Genomic DNA, 18,618 nt, shown 5'->3' with positions numbered 1-18,618 from the left:
CAAGTGCATGTAATGTCTCCCTCTGCTGGCCGTTAGAATTGATGCCCCCCACACACACTTGTGACGGTAGACTTCTGTTTACCTCTCAATTTAATTACGTATTGCAAAGGAAGTATAAAAGCAAAACCATTTAACATGTATTTAAATCATTTGGTTTATGTAAGAATATCTACAGATATTTGTGAAAATTTTGTATCGATCCGATGCTAACCTCGGAATCGACACATTAGCATCACGTCAGTCACGTGATTATCTTCAGCTGGCTTCAAGCCTTAATGTAATAACCCCAATAATGTTTCTTTAAGCACAAATGAGTGTTCCTGTGGGTTGAAACATTTTGTACAATGGAAGAGTGTTTTATATAATTTTTTTTGACGTAGATATGATGAGTCAAAACTGCCGACAGTGTTTATTCGTCGTCGTTGCGACGCGAGTTGTGGGGAGTTTCCGCACTTTCGCCACACAATTTTTTTTGCACATGTACCCTGGCGGTAAGTGTTGGTGTTGGTTAGTGTCGGAGCAGGCGTCTCAATGGAGACACACACGTTTCTTTACGATGTACCCCCGCTGGTCATTGAACAATTCTCTCAACTAATGGACACTGGATGTTGCCGCTATGGATGGCGCGGACTCGGTGAGTTGTCAATCATGAAGTTACCATTGAGCTGAATAATTGAAATGTACTTATGTGTGTACACTCAATGTACACTCATACAGTGTAGTTGACAATACTACAATCGCTCATCCAGTTACATTTGACAAACTTTAATGATAGAAATACCTCAAAATAATCCACAAAGGTACCGGTTTTGTATGAAATACATTCATTCAGTTTTTATGTTGCTTGTATGAGGGGGTATGCTGGAGCCTATCCCAGTTGAGTTTGGCTATCAGGCGTGGTAGGCCCTGGACTGGTTGCCAACCAATCATTCACACATATGGACAATGTAGAGTCTCCAATATTTTTGGAATATAAAATATATATTCCTAAATGACTTCTGTATTGATTTGGCGCCATAAATAAAATGAACGACCTGACACTGATTATGTCATTTGTGCTTTTGAGACAGCGGCCAGAATCTGCCCGAGCTTCTCTGAGGTCCGCGTGTTTGAGCGTATGGAGGCAGGGGGTCGCAGTCCCACCAAGGAGCTGCTGTGGTCCTGGGCCCAGCAGAACTCTCGAGTGCAGGACCTGCTTTGGGTACTGCAGGACATGGGCCACCATCGGGCCTTGCAGCTCTTCCTGGGTCATTGTCATCCAGTTAAAGGTACTATAGTGGTACTATACACTGTTTGTTGACAACCAAATATTATTACTCTTTACTTCTGCCTGGTAAAATTAGTGTATGTAATAATATGAAATCATTTGTATTCCAATGTTTAACCATTGGCTGTATTTATTTTTTCAGAAAGGCCTTTGCCCCTTATCAATGAAGATGAGTCAGCAGCTGACACGAAGGTAATGATTATTGTATGAATCGTGAAAAATTCACTTACTGTATATGTAATTCTGTACTGGACTACTGCGATTGGCTGGCGACCAGTCCAGGGTGTACCCCGCCTCTCACCCGAAGTCAGCATTCTGTACTCAAATTCTGCAAACACCCCATAATTCCTCACTTCATTCAGGACATGATGGCTATTTATTGACACACCAAACATTAACGCAACATTACTGACATCTAGTGACCAGTGTAGAATACTGCATATCACAATTTAAATGCGTCTTCTCGAATGGCTTATATTTGTATTTTAGTTCAATTAGCCATTTTAATGCTTGAAATAAGTTCATTCAGGCATAAAAATATGCAAAACTAACAGGCCATATTCAACCTCGAAACAAGTTTAACTTTATTTATTAATAAATATTTTTTTGAAAAACCGTGATAGAGTGAAGCCATTTTCACACCACAGCAAAATTCCAATTGAAAACGAATGAGTGATTTATACGAGCTCCACATGACTCTCATGAATAATTGATCTCATGCAAGACATTTGGATGAACAATTTTCCACAACCCCCAAATTCCCAGCTTTTCCCGTAATTCCACATTTTTCAGACTAGATGTTCCCATTGAATTGAATGGCATTTTCCCCTACACACATCAAAAAAAATTCCCACTTTTACCGTACTTTCACATTTTACGTCATCGTATGTTAACATGCTTTTTTCATAAGACCTACACGAGGAATAGCTGTTTTTTTTCCTATAGGAGCCAGGCACATTGGAGATGAGTCGTTCCCAGGAAACATTCATTCAAAGTGAGTGAGTTGAACTTTTTTTGAAAGGTGATTCATTGTGCGGTGATTCTCTGAGTGAAGCGGCGTGTGTTTCCCACAGGGGAACGCCAGACACAAATCACGTGGCAAAACATCCTCAGAGGAACCAGAGATTTTCACCATGAAGCAAAAATTTCAGAGGGCAGCTTCTCTGACGTCTACGAGGCACGGGTGGGAGGCAAAACATTTGCAGTGAAACTTTTCAAACAGGTTAGTGAGAATTTTGACACTCCGTTTGGCTTTGTCTCAAATGGAATCCACCTGTCAGGAAACCTCAATAAGTATACAGTGCACACTACTACTGCTACCGAGTGTCCAAATTTGGACTGACTCTTTGTGTTTTTCTCTGCAGGTAAACAACACGTCCTGGAAGAAGCTGTGGGATATTTTCAGGAAAGAAATGGAAGTCATTGGATTGTATGTGCCTCTTGTTATTCTTAAATCTAATCCCCTGCATGGGGGAGAATGTTGTGGAGATTCCGAAGTGTGGTGTTGTTTTCCAGGTGCCGACATCCAAACATTCTCGAGTTGTTGGCTTGTTTTTCCGATGAGAGACGCTACTGTCTGGTCTATCCATACATGCGCAAAGGATCGCTCTTCCGCAGACTACATCGTGAGGTATGACCTGTTTTTATATTCCCTTATCGCTTTGTGGAACCCGGCTGTTTCAGCCAGCTCCGTGCTAGGCTCCAACGCAGGACCTTTTGGAATGGGAGTCGACTGTTGGGCTAAAAACCCAAACGGTCAACCGAGCATTCAGTGTGGCTCTTAAGGCCGAGGGAGCGACGTCATATTTAAACAAATTCTTGATGTTTTTTGGCTAAAATGAAGCATTTTCAAGCATAAAAATAGCTCCATCCATCCATTTTCTATGCCGCTTATCCTCACAAGTACTATACATGGCAAGACGCTTATACAATATGTACGTAGTATTCTACACTGGTCACTAGCTGTCAGTACTGTTTCTGTAATGTTCGGTGAGACACACAAGCACCAGACTAGATCACCGGGACAACAGGATTTCATTGCAGGTTTTAATTATCTCACACAAAATTCTAACTAATCTCGAACAGGGACAATAATAATAATAATTAGGGATTTTTTCCGATCATGAAATCTGATATTTAAAAAATGATGTATATAACACGTATGTGTTCATTCCACCGCAGGAGATATGTCATGTTACACATATCAGTAAATGGGAAATTGACAGGTTGGACAATATCGGTATATGGATTTCGGGAAAAAAAAGCCAATATCGGACATCCCTAATAATAATAATAATAATGCGGGCTACTGTTGCAGCCGTAACCCACGCCAAGCTAAAACTGCAACACACACGTGTAAGAGTCTTATTTAAGTCTTAACTGGTTTACTTTCTGTTATTATGGCCTCAAAATTTGGTAATATGAGTGTAGTAGATACTATAGGGTTGTTATTTTATGTCCAGTAGGCTCTAATAATATATATTTTTTAATCTATTGTTTGTAATAGTTGTATTTACAAGTTTTCTGCTCAACAAAAATATTAAACTTATAAAGAAAGGAATGGATTAGTGATAGAAAAACAACGTAAAAACTTGCAAACTAAAGTACACAGTGTATTCAAGTGACTGAAGTACAGCCATAGTTCGTTAAATATAAGAATTTGGTTATGGAAAAATATCTTTTATAATAAATTTTGCGTCATATGTGCTTGATCACGGTGTGCTTGAGCACCAAATGAGTTATTTTGACGCTCGATGTGCAGGACGGCGTACCTCCGCTTTCCTGGCAGGAACGTCTTAGCATCATAAAGGGAATCGCCAAGGCCCTGCATCATCTCCATGAATCTCAACCACGTGCGGTCATCTACGGGAATCTCTCCAGGTATACAAATCCACACCCACTGAGGAGAAATTCACAAGTTGACCCGGTTCAAATTCTTCTCTGCACAGTTCCAACATACTCTTCGATGAAGCCATGCAACCCAAGCTTGGCGATTTCAGTTTGCCTCGACTCCGCCCTCATCCGGCCGGCCATTGTCATACAGTCACCCTGCATACGAGTTCCCATGGCAACTTGGATTACCTCCCCGAGGAGTACATCCGGCAGGGCAAACTCTCCTGCAGCCTGGATGTCTACAGCTTCGGAATGGTGATCGGACAACATCAAAACATGCTTGCCGACTCACGAATGGAGCTAAATGATAACAAAAGAGACGTGAATTGCAGTAAACTTAGCTTCATCCTGCTATAAACTACAGATGACGTACTACTCCTACAAGTACTGGTCCTAGTAAGCTCTCAGAACATTGTTTATGGTCAACTTATCCACTTCCTTTTTTGGTAGATCGCACAGTAAAAAATGAGGATGTGATGCTGCTCACAGTTTGTTATGCTGAGTACTTAGTGAGGGCAAGTGTAGTCAAGATTTGGATTCATCATTTTTATTTATTTTTACTGTATATTTTATAGAAATAATTAGTATCTCAAGGCATTCCTACCTTTTGCACTAAATGGGACTGCATACAACTTTATTGTTCCTCTATATGATGACAAAAGATTCTAATTTTATACGTTTGCTCTTCTCAGGTTGTAATGGAAACAATAACAGGACGTAAAGTCATAGAGGAGGTGCCTAAACGTACGACGCTGGTAAGTCAGGTCAACAACTAAAATTGGAACTTTGTGGTTTTACACTTCCTTCGAAGCCCTTCTCTATTGCCAACACAGCAGGGTGGCCTGCAAGCATCAACCATAGCTGCACAACGTCCCGTAATGGAGGGCTGATAGCTTAACTAAATGTAAACATGGTTGAACAATTATGTATTATTATGTGTTATGAGCATTTCTGAATGAAATGTTTTGCAACACACCTCTTACATATCAGAGTAGCCATGACTTTTTGGTGTGAATAACTGAATGCTGTCTGTAATACTTTGACAAGTGACACGACTTGCTGTTTTCCCTGACAGAGGTCGATGCTCATCTCTGAAGCGGAGGACAGTGGAGTCGGCGTTGATGCTTGTCTGCGGTTCTTGGATGCATCAGCTGGTCAGTGGCCATCTTCTGTGGCACGCAGTCTCTTGGACCTTTCATTGCGGTGCACGGCTAGTCACCAACGTGACAGACCCAGCATGGAGAACGTAAGCACTGAAGTTCGATTTTTGGCGCAATCTCGCAGCTAACGTCTTTCTGAACAGTTAAACGCAACAATTGGAATAAGTCGGCACATTCAGGTGCCGGCGGTGCACTGAATTTTGCCCATATTTCTCAGTGGGAACACACTTACGCACTCAAATGATCTCCTGTTTTCTTTTTTAATTTGGCAGCAAACATGGTTGGATCTACATCATCTTCCGGCTGCTTCTAAGTAGTGAAATCCATCAAACTTCAAGATTAAGGCCCAATCCCAAATCTGACGTTTATCTGTGTGTCACAATCATACTCATACTTCAGTGTTTTGATTACATAAGTGCACTCACACTGAGAAGTATGCAAAAAATGTGTGCCATTTGCTAATTTTATTTGTGTATCTTCATCTTTCTCCCACAGAGTTCCTAGAATTAGCTTTATAATCTTCTTTTCACTATTTAGGTTCTTCAGACATTGAGTCAGCTGCTTCCACCGCCAAGCTGCTGCTCTTTGGATCGACCTCTCAGTCTGGAGGATGGAGCCCGTATTCGTATCCAGCACATGCCCAGCTTGCCCGTGGAGCACGACGAACAGTCCGGCCTCCCCACCTCTCCAACACAGACGAGGCCGTGCGAATGCAGCCAGTCAGAGGTGACATATCTAAGTGTCACCGAGGCAGATCATGTTGACACGTCCACCGGGGATCGGAACAAAAGCTGGCCGGTGCAGTGCAGCTGCCAAGCTGCAACAGGCGATCTCTGTGAGGACTGCATGGCAAATGCTTTTACCGGCACTTCTACACATTTCTCAGAGTAACGGGCTGTCGTTTCATCTCCTGTGTTTTAAATAGGCCACTATGTATGTGGTGCTGCTGTGTTAATACTTAATACATATCTAAATTTATGGTAAACAATGAATTTTGGGCGGCAATCGTGTGTGTATGCCCTAACTCCTGAAATTCCAATTTTCAGGTGTAGCCCAAACGCAGCGTCAGCTGTTCCGGAAAAAGTGTTTGTCCAGCTTTCAAAATAAACCTCATGGTTGCTAAATACGGTTGAATTGTACATTTATTCCATTTTTTGTCATTTAGAAATCATTTTATAGTATAATTTATTGTGAAACAATCTTCCTCCAGACGTCATGTACTTTGCAAGTGTGACTGTGCCATCCACACGTTCAGTTAAAGCTTAAACTTTGAAAATTCCGTCGCCGGAAGTTATGTTGTTGATTTGGCAGCCTAGCATAGCACAGCTGCTCTAAGGTGCACAACAGGCTAGTTAGAGGTTGATACATTTGTGTCCTCTGTCTCTTTCCATTTCTTCCTGTTTATTTGATGATTATTGATTTTTTTTTATCTCAGTTGGAACTTTGGTGGACTTGAGGGGGGCCATGGTTTTGTCAACATCACAACAAGTCGCCTTGGCGTTCACGGCGGTGCTTTTGACGTTTGTTGTTCTCCCGAAGATGTTTAGCTTTGGCGGGGGGAATGGGACCAAGGAAACGAGGCTCGACCCTCGCTACTCCAGAAAAGGTGACTTATTTTGTTTATTTGTTCTTACAAGTATATGTTTTTATATGATTTAATATGATTTCTTATTACAAGCGTGTGTGGGAACTGCTACCCTTATCCCATATCGAAGTCTCGTTGTCGAACCTATTGATAATAAAAATCTATGCATATATTTAATATCTCCAATTTTCATTGTAATTCGGAATTACGCTTCATAAAGTTTATTAGATAATATAGACTGAGTGCTACAGGGACGAGCATCCTTTCTGCTTGACAGATACATTTGTTTACATTTACAATTACAATTTACGTTACTTGTTTACGTGAAACACTTGAATAATACGATAATAAAACATGAATAATACAATAATCTTAACATTTGCCAACCATGTCATTCGACAAACGGCGAAATAAAGGCTGTTCTATTCGAATGCAACACAAATACACGAATAAACCTGCTCAACTTATTTTTCTTGTTTGTCAAATAATACTTTTTTAAAAAGTAACGTATTTGACGGGTTGGACTCACAGTCAAGATTATAAAAAGTATTTGAGTCTTAATATACTCATGGATAGGCATAATAATTTATTCATTCATTCATTTTCTACCGCTTATCCTCACAAGTGTGTACAGGGCACATATAGACAAACAACCATTCACACTCACATTCATACCTATGGACAATTTGGAGTCAATTTGACTGATGAAAGTATGCCTGCTGATTGAGTCCATTTATTCCTGAAACAACCAGAAAGGCAACTAATACTGCATTTGCCCATAAAGAAGGCGCACCAACGAAGAGACAGAGGTTGCATTGATGTGTACCATGTTAGTGGCAGGTGGTCCTGCCCTGGGCCCACTGAGGGGTCCGGCTGCCAGCGTGAGCGCCCCCAGCTCCCATCAGTCGGCCGAAAGCGTGCAGCAGATGAAGAAGCTGATGGAGCAGGAGCTGAAGGGCAACAAGTACAAATCCAACAACAACAACAAAGGCTACGTGTTCACACTCATGCCGCTCTACGCCATTGGGGTCGGGGTTTTTGCGGCATACAAGTTTTTGAAGGTAGTCTAAAAATGCCTATATCGGAAGCTCTTGTGGAACGTGTTAAAATGTGATTTTTAAAAAAAATTGCAGATCAAGTCTTCAGATGACCAGGCACAAAAAGACAAATTTGCAAAGGGGGCCAAAAAATCAGTGGAGGCAGGTGCGTTTTGCTGTTTTATTTGAATCCCACATTTGTTTGCTAAAAGTAATTGACTATGTGTGTCCTGCGCCTCCCTTTTGTGTGCACGTGATTACTTTTCTGCAGAGAACCAGCTGAATGAACTGGAACAAAGGCTCGCACAAACAGAGCGGATGCTCAATTCCATTCTCACCCAGTTAGACCCGCTCACAAACTGGTGAGTGACTTGACATGAATGCCGGTGTATTTAGGCCGTGACCACAATGTAGTGTTTACCCTCGGTTTCTAGCTGTGTGCTCACACGTACGCGTATAAGGTATGTTGAAAGTGTTTGAATGGTGTTGATCAGTCAAGTAAAACCAGAATATTCACCATGATTTTTAGCGGTATAGGACCAAAAGGAGGGGCATCTTGCAAGGACTGAAAGTGAAAACATGCATGCCTTCTTATGTGTCTTCAGCGCCAAGACTGTGGCCCAAGAGCAAAAGAATGAAATCATGTCCCAGCTGCAGACCATCCGCTGCCTGATGAAGAAGAGAGGAATGGACTGTCCGCCATTGAACGGTGAGCAGTCGCATGCTTGCGGACATCCGAGTTAAAAAAAGATTGCTTTGCTTGTGATTTGATTCCTCGATGTAGTCAGCCATCTAAAGGGCACACTTGCGCCAGAGATGCAAAGCAGTTGATCTTAATATACGCTCACATTGTTGTATTGTTATTTATTATGTATCACATCGCTATAAATTCTTCCAATGATAAGAAAATGACTTATTGGTGAAATGATCATTTCAAACGGCAAAAAGCAGAGCTTTACCTGCGACTGTACGCCGCCATGCGCTATATCGATGCCTCACGTCTGCCACAGCACGGTCCAACGGTGGCAGAGACAGCAGGGCAAACAACAAAATAGGAGAAGTGGAGACTATAGATGAAGAAATTGTTGCTAAACAGGGAGGTACCACAGTAATATGGAAGTGACAGACCTGCAAAGTAGTTCAGCGACTCAACCATATATTAGCCTCACAAAAGTCATCCTGTCTCCAGAGAAGGTTTTTTTCCCGAAGAAACACACAAGTGAAAACATCGTATCGGAAGATACATCGGCCGGCCGATATATCGGGCCAATATTTGCGTTTTTTCCTTGTATCGGTATCGGCGGAAGAGCAGTCATCACATCGATGCTAGATAAATTTAAACTACGACAGAAATGTTTTACACATGGTTGAATATTTATTCCTTTTAATGCTGATGATGCCGTTTAAATGTGTGTTTAAGAAAGCTGAATCCTACTGTGTTCAGCGTTTACATTTCAATAAATATTTGTTATCATGGTCATTTATTCATGTAAGTTGAGGGATCAAAAGCAATATCGGCCCAAGCAAAATCGGCCATCGGCTAAGGGTGATGGAAAAAAATCGGCATCAGCCCCCAAAAAACCCATATCGGTCGATCCCAAGTTAAGAGCTTCCTTAGTAATGGTATTATGGCACCCCTACCTCCACTTCATAACACACCTCATACGTACAAAAGATCTGTGTTGACAATTTAGCCAGCATTAGAAGTGAAAGACAGAAAGCTGCATAAACCCCTCCACAGTGCAGCCCAACCTCTTATCAGTGACAGCAAACAACGCATATCTCGGCAACACCTCGTCTTTCTGGCAAACACGCACGGGTATCTAAACTGTAGCCCAGGGGCCATCAGTGGAACGTGGCTCACAGCAAAAATAAATAAAAAGTGGGAAAAAAAAAAGCAAAAAAATGAATTAACATTACTGTCACTTTTCAGAGGCCTGCTTTGAGCAGAATTTGGACAACCTCATTGAAACACTTGGGGCCAGCGATACCTCGGCAGGGGACGCCTACAGTGAGGACGTGGAAACTCCCGCAACAACGGAGGATACGGCTGTGGAAGACTGCCCAACAGCGCAAGAAGGAGCTGAATCAGAAAGTGGGAACATCAGGAAGCCTCAACAGGAAGGATCGGAAGAGGATGGGGTGGAAGAAAAAGGAGACGAGGGGGAGGAAATGGAGGAGACTGATGAAGAGGATGAGGAAGGATATGAGGAGTTTGACTCCAGGCCTTCACTGGAGGACACGGACACGGAGGAGACTGGAAAAGTTCAGCAGGCGTGCAGCCTCAGGCAACGATCCAGGATGAACTAACTTCAATAAGTATACTATGTACACTGCACACTCAAATATCGACAATGTGATGCTGTCCCAAATCCACCACTCACATTGCACACTTAACATGGAAACGGCCAATCACTCGCTCTCCTTTACAACCACTTACGCCCCCCCCTCCCGCTTCCACTACGTAGCCAAGATGGCAACTACTGTATCATGTGTCCATCATGTGTCCATCATTGCACACTCACCATTTGGAGGGCAACACCCGGGTACTGACAGTGCACTGTAAGTGTGTGAACATACTCGGGTACAGTGTGTAAGTACGCAAGCCGCCAATAGAGACAGCCCTCCTCCCTTCATAAATGAGATTTTAATTTATTTTAATATGAATTCATCCACCCAAGAGTGCAAAATCTTTGGATATATATATATATATATATATATATATATATATTAGGGTGCATCAAATTTGAATGGGAAATTTTAATTTCATAATATCAATTTGGCTCAGCTATTCGCTAACTGTCATTAGCAAACTGTAGCTAGCTAATGTTAGCTACAGTAGAGGCAATGAGCGCTAAATACCTATAAATATGACTACAAATCATTCAAATTACAAAGACTAAACCACAAATTTGCTAGTAATATGTAATAGGAGTATAAATACCAACAAAAACATAAAGATCACCTAAGAGTTCTTGAGCTGCAGTCTTTGCTGACCTCAAATCTCCATGGCGACCATTGAACTGTTCACCACTTTATTCCACTAAAACAGATGTATGGTGGCACCCCTAAATAATAATAATAATAATAATAATAATTTTCTATGTGTTGTTTCGACATATATTGGAACACTTTTATTACCCAGCCATATCAAAATTCAATAATCGTGTTTTTTTGATGCACCCTAATTAGGGCTGTTGTAACTGACTGTATGCATTCTACTTGTGTTTTACCACAGTGTCTTAAAAGGGAATTATACTTCACAACCTCTAGGGGGAGCCCTTGCATAAATTCCCCGGGTTTTATATAATGTGATGGACTGGAACTGCTGATACAAATATTGGCTGAATATATTGTGGAAAAATATCAGAGTACTACTGCATGCCTATTTATTTTTTACCTGCATACCGTGGTTGCATGTTGTAATCAATTAGTGATGTGTATTTTGATACAGTGATTTGTCTCACTGTTGGACATAAATGGCAAAAAAAACTTTTTCCGCACTGAATTTTAAAACCATCATCGTGACCATAAGTCGGCGGTCATGTGTATGCAACCCAGAACACAATTTACAGAAATAAATACCTACACTACAAAATGTTTGCTTTTCTAGCTGTGCCTGTGTATCAAGTCGTCTTTTCAAATAAGTGAAATAAATATACGTATGTACACTGTTCTATACTAGTGTATATTATTAAAATATCATATTTCTATAAGAAATCTCAATCTAGCCCTAGCATTACATCGTAGTTTTTAGCCTGTTAAAGCGGACGTCCATTTCCTGACCTATAAATGTAGTTAGAATGTTGTATTCTCGTGTTAAACCATGCCAACATTTCAGACCAGAAGTTTTCAAAGCGATGGCTTTGAACGCTCCGTTCCAGAGCACAATCTAACACTGGTCATTTATGATGTCACAGATTGGCGAACTTCCTTATATGGGCGTACACTGTAGGCCAGATACGCTTTCTACCCTCCCGCAAGCACTGCTTTTGTGTTGGAGCATAATAGGTCTGGTTTAATATCATTGAAAATTGGGCAATATGGGGTAGTTCGGACACACCCCTGCATTAATGGTTCCCTCCGGTGTCACCCAAAGATCCCGGTGAATTCCGTTCCATTCAGATGTAATCGCAAGCAGTAATGAGTAATTAGGTTACTCCGAGGCTGCTGTTCCACAAAGCAGTGGTGCATTAGGGAATAATGATGCATGTAATTAAAGGCGAGCCTCCCGCTTTGTCTCCGTGCTGATTGAGCTGTGATCAAAGATGTCAACCGTCTCCTCCTTGCGAGGAGAGCGTCACATGTTAGACACCAGCTGCCTCCCTGCGCCACCAAAGAGTGCACATGTCGTACCACAGTCTGGGTCAAACTGCTAAATAATGATGTCTCTTCTTTTATAGCCACTCTGCACCGTGTCCTCGTTTCTTCTACCTTCCGTAAGAACCTCATCCATCACTGAATCCTTTATTTCAGCCCAACTTCTCCAATCAAATGCAGACGCAGCATCATAGGTGGCCTAATGGGACGACTTCAAACGGCATAGAAGGCTTTAAATCAGGGGTGGCCAAAGTGAGGCCCGTGGGCCATTTGCGGCCCCTGGCATGTTCTACAAATAGACTTTAACAATAAAATGAATACAAAAATCTGCGGTCATTTTACAATACGACAAGTGTAAATATCAAGAGAAAAAAGTTGTCATCTAATGAGGAAAAAGTTGTAATTTTAGGAGAATAACGTTGCAATGTTATGAGGAAAACTGGTGTCATTTTACTAGCAATACAGTTGAAATACTGAAGGGGATTTTTTTTTCAGAAGACAATATAGTGACAAACCAAAATAACATCAAAATATCATAAAAAAAATATTTTAAAAACAACAGAAATGCAAAATCTAGCTGAAAATGGACAAGAATCAAGTAAAAATAAGCAACCTGGCGAGAAAAAAGTTGCAATTTTGCGAGAATAAGCTAGTAAGATTATGAAAAATTTAAGTTTAAATATTCAAGAAAAATATTTTTTATGTTGGAAAAACAAATTCAACAAAAAAAGTTCGTAATTTGGGGGGAAATGTTATAATATGGAAACAAAGTCAAAATATGGGAATAAAGTCATAATGTTATTAAAAAAATGTATGAAGATCATTTAAGAATAAAGTTCGGAAATTTTTCAAAAATTGAAAAAATTGTGCAAAAGAAGAGGAAAACACGTTTTCGCACGTATAATCACAAATCTGAGATGCATTTTTAAAAATATACAATTTGTTAGCATATCTACGTGTTGCTTATATATATATATATATATATATATATACACACACATAGAAATATACAGTATATCACATTAGCCCTTCTATCCCGTCAACCAGATGAATGTTTGCCGTTGTGATGTTATTTACTCATCTTTCGTGCTTTCGGCGCAGGAAGCCCGCTGTCAAAAGTGAAACAGACAATGAAACTCAACACCATCTTCGTATTGGCGGATAAAAGCGTGTCATCAATCAATCAAAGCATGACCAGCCTTTGGTTGCAAAGGCAGAGGGGGGCAAAAGTGAGCCAACAGTGCCATCAAGTCGCCAACTGAAGTAAGAAGTGACACAAACAGCCCCCGAGCCGGAGTTTGGACACCTTTACGGTACAGTATAGTTGGACACAGTCAACAGCTAGAATGTTACACGACTAATCATTTTAGATGAATATGAAATAGCAGAATTGTACATTCGGGTGTCACGGTTTGCTATTTATTTTGTCAGGAGTGACGTGACGCGACCGTGCGTCTTGGAGGAGGGGCGGAGGAGACGCGCGTAACGGCAGCATCATTCCAGCCCGCTCGGATCAAGCGGAGGGAACCGTCGGATCCGGATCCATAAGAATGGACGCCCTCCGCTCATCTTCCGTAAAGAACCGCAAAGGCGCCGGCCGGATTCACCCAAAACACAAAGCGAGTGTTTCCCGACAGGACCGTGGGTGTGTGCGCGTCGTTACCTCCGGACTGCACCCGCCCGACTTCCACCGTCGCCCGTCGAGTCATGTCTGATCCCCAGAGATGGGCAAGTTCGACGACACCGAGAGGATAATCCTCAACGTCGGGGGCACCAGACACGAAACGTACAAAACCACCCTGAAGACCCTGCCGGGGACGCGCCTGGCCCTGCTGGCGTCCGACTCCGACATCGACTCGGTGCTGGATCACCTGCAACAAGTCCCCGGCTTCATAGAGTACAACGCGCGGACAAACGAGTACTTCTTCGACCGCCACCCGGGCGTCTTCGCCTACGTGCTCAACTACTACCGCACCGGGAAGCTCCACTGCCCGGCGGATGTGTGCGGACCGCTGTTCGAGGAGGAGCTCTCCTTCTGGGGCATCGACGAGACGGACGTGGAGCCCTGCTGCTGGATGACGTACCGGCAGCACCGGGACGCCGAGGAGGCGCTGGACGTGTTCGAGCTCAACGTGGACACCGGAGACGAGGACGACGAGGTGGCCAAGAGGCTCGGTATCGAGGACGTGGCCGCCGACGGTGGCGGCAGCCTGTGGAGGAAGTGGCGGCCGGTCGTCTGGAATCTATTCGAGGATCCGTACTCCTCCCGGGCGGCCAGGGTAAGGGCGCGCCGATACCTCCGGGGCGGTCAGAAACGTTCTACTCGCTCGAAATACCACTTTACAACTTATTTTAAATACTTTATCACACTTTAATTCATTCGTATGACACCGTGTCGATTCAATTAGGGGTGGGTGATACTGCAAATATCGGTATCAGTCCGATACTATGTAAATTAGGACCGGTATTACGATACCTATCCTTTTTTTTTCTTCAAGTTTCATTGAATGATTTTGTTTTTTCCCTTATGATTATAATCAAAACAAATTGATATATATATTTTTTATCAATAAAATTATGATGAGCAATGTAATAACAAATACAACAAACAACAATGTAATAATAACAAAATAATATAATTATTTCCTTTTATTTTACACAATTCTTTGAGTAAATTGAGGTCAACACAAGTAATCAAAAGTAAAACTACTATCCTGGGTCCAAAAAAACTGAGTATTAGTATTCATAAATAAATATCTATACACAAAATATTTGAACAACACAACAAAAAATACAAACCTATCATTTCATTACGCCAGTATCGATTCGATACCAATACTGTCCGCATTTGAATCGATTCACCCACCCAGATTCAACACAAAAAATGTATCAGACCCCCTCCCCCCAGGTGTACTCCTATTATATACAGTATCATACATCATATTGTTATAATACATACATTGTATATACGCATCAAAAGTTCAGAGACACTTTTCCACCGTATTGAATGAAAGAGTGTCTCCAAACTTTTGATTGGCGTGTACAAGTACAGTAATCGGCAGGATACATGTATTATGATATCTCTATTATTATGAATGTCATTAACGTGAGCTGACCTGATTATTGGAACCTGACCTGTTTTGTTAGAGCGGAGACGTACGATCATATCGTCAAAAGTTGAATATGACCATATTATATTTGTTATTATGGCGACTTGTGTACGTAAAAGATAGTGGAGGAAGAAGGTGCATGAACACACAAGGAGCCTACTCTCTGCCGTGGTGGGTATTTTTAGCCGAGTATTTGAGGTGTGTAGGCTCCTGCCAAACACAGCCTCCATTTGTTGCTTTGTGATTCTGTTCATTTGAGCTCCATTTGTGATCGGGATTGTGATGTTTTGGGCGGATGAAGGAGCTTGCTGTTTTTCTCGATAATGACGAGAAAAGTCCGGATGTGACCGATAATAAATGGCCTTGCGTGTCACAATCGATGATGCCGCTCATTCGTATTTGCATGCGCACGCACGCAAGGTGGCGGTCTCGGCGTCACCTTCAAGGTCACAGCTCCCGGCTGGAGAAATTAAGGGATGGATGCAATCAGTTGAAAATGATATGAGGTCAAATGTATGTGGCGAGTGTCAATACATGTGTTTTACTCCCTAGTTTACTTCTTAATTGTGTATGCTGATGGGTACGTTTCTATTAATACTCCATAGATATTAGTAATCAAAACAGTGCAAAAAGTATATGTGCAAGTGTGTGTCATTGACATTGACCTTGCCCCATATCCGTTTATTCTATTCATTTAGCAAGCAAGGGCGGCACGGCGGACGAGTGGTTAGCAAGCAGACCAGGGTTCAATTCCACCCTCGGCCATCTCTGTGTGGAGTTTTCTCCGGTTTCCTCCCACATTCCAAAAACATGCTAGGTTAATTAGCCACTCCAAATTGTCCATAGGTATGAATGTGAGTGTGAATGGTTGTTTGTCTATATGTGCCCTGTGATTGGCTGGCCACCAGTCCAGGGTGTACCCTGCCTGTCGCCCAGAGACAGCTGGGATAGGCTCCAGCACCCCCGCAAGCTTTTGGAAAACACAAAGGCTGGGATAGGCCGCGACCCTCGAGAGGAAAAAGCGGTAGAAAATGAATGAATGAATTTAGCAAGCAAGCTTTTGGAAAACACAAAGGCTGGGATAGGCTCCAGCACCCCCGTGACCACCGTGAGGAAAAAGCAGTAGAAAATGAATGAATGAATGAATGAATTTAGCAAGCAAGCTTTTGGAAAACACAAAGGCTGGGATAGGCTCCAGCACCCCCGCGACCATCGTGAGGAAAAAGCGGTAGAAAATGAATTAATGAATTTAGCAAGCAAGCTTTTGGAAAACACAAATGCTGGGATAGGCTCCAGCACCCCTGCGACCATTGTGAGGAAAAAGCGGTAGAAAATGAATGAATGAATGAATGAATTTAGCAAGCAAGCTTTTGGAAAACACAAAAGCTGGGATAGGCTCCAGCACCCCCGCAACCCTTGTGAGGTAAAAGCGGTAGAAAATGAATGAATGAATTTAGCAAGCAAGCTTTTGGAAAACACAAAACCTGGGATAGGCTCCAGCACCCCCGCAACCCTTGTGAGGTAAAAGCGGTAGAAAATGAATGAATGAATTTAGCAAGCAAGCTTTTGGAAAACACAAAGGCTGTACCTCAAATGGAATACTCCCATATTATACTATGTACACTGTGTACTTTTGAGTCTCTTGGTGCGCAAATTCCCAAATCACTGCGTCACTGCACTTGCCGGAAATAACAATTCCAATATTTATTTGTAATCTTCACTCTCTCCTTTTTAATTGGAAATTGCAACCACTCGAGGAAGTCCGTCCATTTCCACCAAGTAGCCAAGATGGCGCGAGGGCAATATCCAGGTGCATTACAATTTGCTGTAAGCTATATTTCATAGCGTGTAAGTCAGCATAAGTGTAGATATGAAAGTGCGTGAATGGAATCCTTCCATCAGTACATTTCATTAATGTAGACTCTGCACTTTAGTTCCTGAGTGCAGCATACGTGCCGTCCCAATCGATTGCACGCGCTCCAGAAATGATGATTGCAATATTTACCCGTATTTCTCTCCATTTTAATGAGAAATTGCAACCACTCGAGTTACTCCCTCCTAACGAGGGTGGCAAGCGTCCATCGTAGCGCACTCGCCATTTCGGTCCTTTTCAGTATCGTGCGAGTGCATTGCATTTCGCCGTACTTCTCAGCGTGACCAAAGTGATGCCCTCAAAAGGCTAAGTGCGCGTACGAAAGTGCGCAAATTGAGTCACAGCCTAAATATGAATGCTGGTGCACTACATGTCAGCTGGTATTTACACACGAATTAGGTTGAGTACACGAGGTGACGGCCTCCGCTGCCTACATATGAGGTGTTGCTAAGATACCATCCAGTTTGAGGAAAGGGAAGCAGCGTGCAGAAGGAAGCTTCTTTCCTCTTTTGGTTCATCAACTCAACTTTTTGATATTTTAATGACACGTAAAAAGGGATGTATCAGACTAATACAGCAATAATAATCCATAGCTGTATGCCGTTCATATGCACTCAACTGATACAGTATATTGTTTTGTTATTGACTTAGAGCGAGTTGTGTTTTTATGAGTTTCTGTCTCCAGGTGAGCCCAAAAGCCAAACGTATGCGACTGTCCCTTTAATGAACTCGTCGTGTTTCCGTGGGCTCCCCACGCTCTTCTATTGTTGTTCTCTCTACCGTCTCAAACGCAGGCAGCGTCTCTTAACTCCTGTCACGGAAACACTGACAATTTCTGTTGGCTTTTTTGTCTTTAAAATGAAAAAAAAAAAATACAAAAGAGGAATTAGACTCACACTGAAATGAAACCACGGGAATACAGTCAAGGAATTATGAGAGGTTGTAATACAGGAATACATTTGGAATTATAATTACAGTAAAGTCTCGTTATATCGATATTCTCGGGAGTCGGAAAAAATACCGATATAACCGGACTATCCATATATCCGATCCTGCGCCGAACTGCATTAAAAGTGGGCGGATCTTTGATATGGCATGTAATTTTCTCCTTGAGTTCATGGATTGCGTATCTAGCATGCTTTTGTACTACAATAAATTTTGTACTACAGTAAATAAAAATAAACTTACGCTGTAGTGATTACCGGTTACCGGGACATAATTCACCCCGGAACTATCGATAGGGAAGGTGTTGCCACCCGGAGGGGTAGGCGCAAGGGACGGGTGTTTTCCGCTGTGTGTGCTGCACTCTGGTGGTGGAAGTGTGAAAAATAAAGTTGACTGGAAGCAGCCGTTCGCCGTGTTCTTTTTTGGTAT

At 42.1% G+C, this 18,618-nt stretch overlaps 3 protein-coding genes across 9 annotated transcripts in view; all 3 read left to right on the top strand.

Moving 5' to 3' along the window:
- Positions 1 to 120: 120 nt before the first annotated feature.
- irak3 (interleukin-1 receptor-associated kinase 3) lies at positions 121 to 6,475 on the top strand. 4 transcript variants are annotated; one of them, XM_078794657.1, is made up of 12 exons: positions 121 to 634; positions 1,067 to 1,268; positions 1,410 to 1,459; positions 2,213 to 2,261; positions 2,341 to 2,489; positions 2,632 to 2,696; positions 2,783 to 2,897; positions 4,029 to 4,147; positions 4,216 to 4,414; positions 4,852 to 4,914; positions 5,235 to 5,405; positions 5,857 to 6,470. In XM_078794657.1, the coding sequence occupies exons 1-12, from the start codon at positions 617 to 619 to the stop codon at positions 6,208 to 6,210; spliced, it is 1,554 nt and encodes a 517-aa protein (XP_078650783.1). In that variant the 5' UTR covers positions 121 to 616; the 3' UTR covers positions 6,211 to 6,470. The 4 variants fall into 4 exon arrangements, with proteins under 4 accessions (XP_078650783.1, XP_057922571.2, XP_078650776.1 ...); XM_058066588.2 differs by having other exon boundaries at positions 1,071 to 1,268; positions 5,857 to 6,468; XM_078794650.1 differs by lacking the exon at positions 4,852 to 4,914 and having other exon boundaries at positions 1,071 to 1,268; positions 5,857 to 6,475.
- A 175-nt stretch (positions 6,476 to 6,650) lies between these two features.
- Positions 6,651 to 11,570, top strand: LOC131125237 (uncharacterized). 2 transcript variants are annotated; one of them, XM_058066592.2, is made up of 6 exons: positions 6,651 to 6,925; positions 7,745 to 7,965; positions 8,038 to 8,107; positions 8,213 to 8,303; positions 8,547 to 8,650; positions 9,875 to 11,570. In XM_058066592.2, the coding sequence occupies exons 1-6, from the start codon at positions 6,784 to 6,786 to the stop codon at positions 10,249 to 10,251; spliced, it is 1,005 nt and encodes a 334-aa protein (XP_057922575.2). In that variant the 5' UTR covers positions 6,651 to 6,783; the 3' UTR covers positions 10,252 to 11,570. The 2 variants fall into 2 exon arrangements, with proteins under 2 accessions (XP_057922575.2, XP_078650789.1); XM_078794663.1 differs by having other exon boundaries at positions 6,662 to 6,925; positions 7,739 to 7,965.
- Positions 11,571 to 13,601: 2,031 nt separating this feature from the next.
- The window catches only part of kcnc2 (potassium voltage-gated channel, Shaw-related subfamily, member 2), a 38,090-nt gene continuing 33,073 nt past the window's right edge, over positions 13,602 to 18,618 (top strand). The window contains exon 1 of one of the 3 annotated variants that reach the window (XM_058066583.2): positions 13,602 to 14,540. In XM_058066583.2, the coding sequence (XP_057922566.2) occupies positions 13,986 to 14,540 (555 nt within the window). In that variant the 5' untranslated portion in view covers positions 13,602 to 13,985. The remainder of the gene's footprint in view (positions 14,541 to 18,618) is intronic. The other 2 variants (XM_058066584.2, XM_058066582.2) reach the window with 2 other exon arrangements.

The sequence above is a fragment of the Doryrhamphus excisus genome, linkage group LG2, assembly GCF_037039965.1.
Source record: "Doryrhamphus excisus strain RoL-2023G ecotype Guam linkage group LG2, RoL_Dexc_Guam_v1.1, whole genome shotgun sequence".
NCBI classification, from domain to species: Eukaryota; Metazoa; Chordata; class Actinopteri; order Syngnathiformes; family Syngnathidae; genus Doryrhamphus; species Doryrhamphus excisus.
Note: the sequence above shows the minus strand (reverse complement) of the source record. Positions and strands in the feature narration are given on the sequence as shown.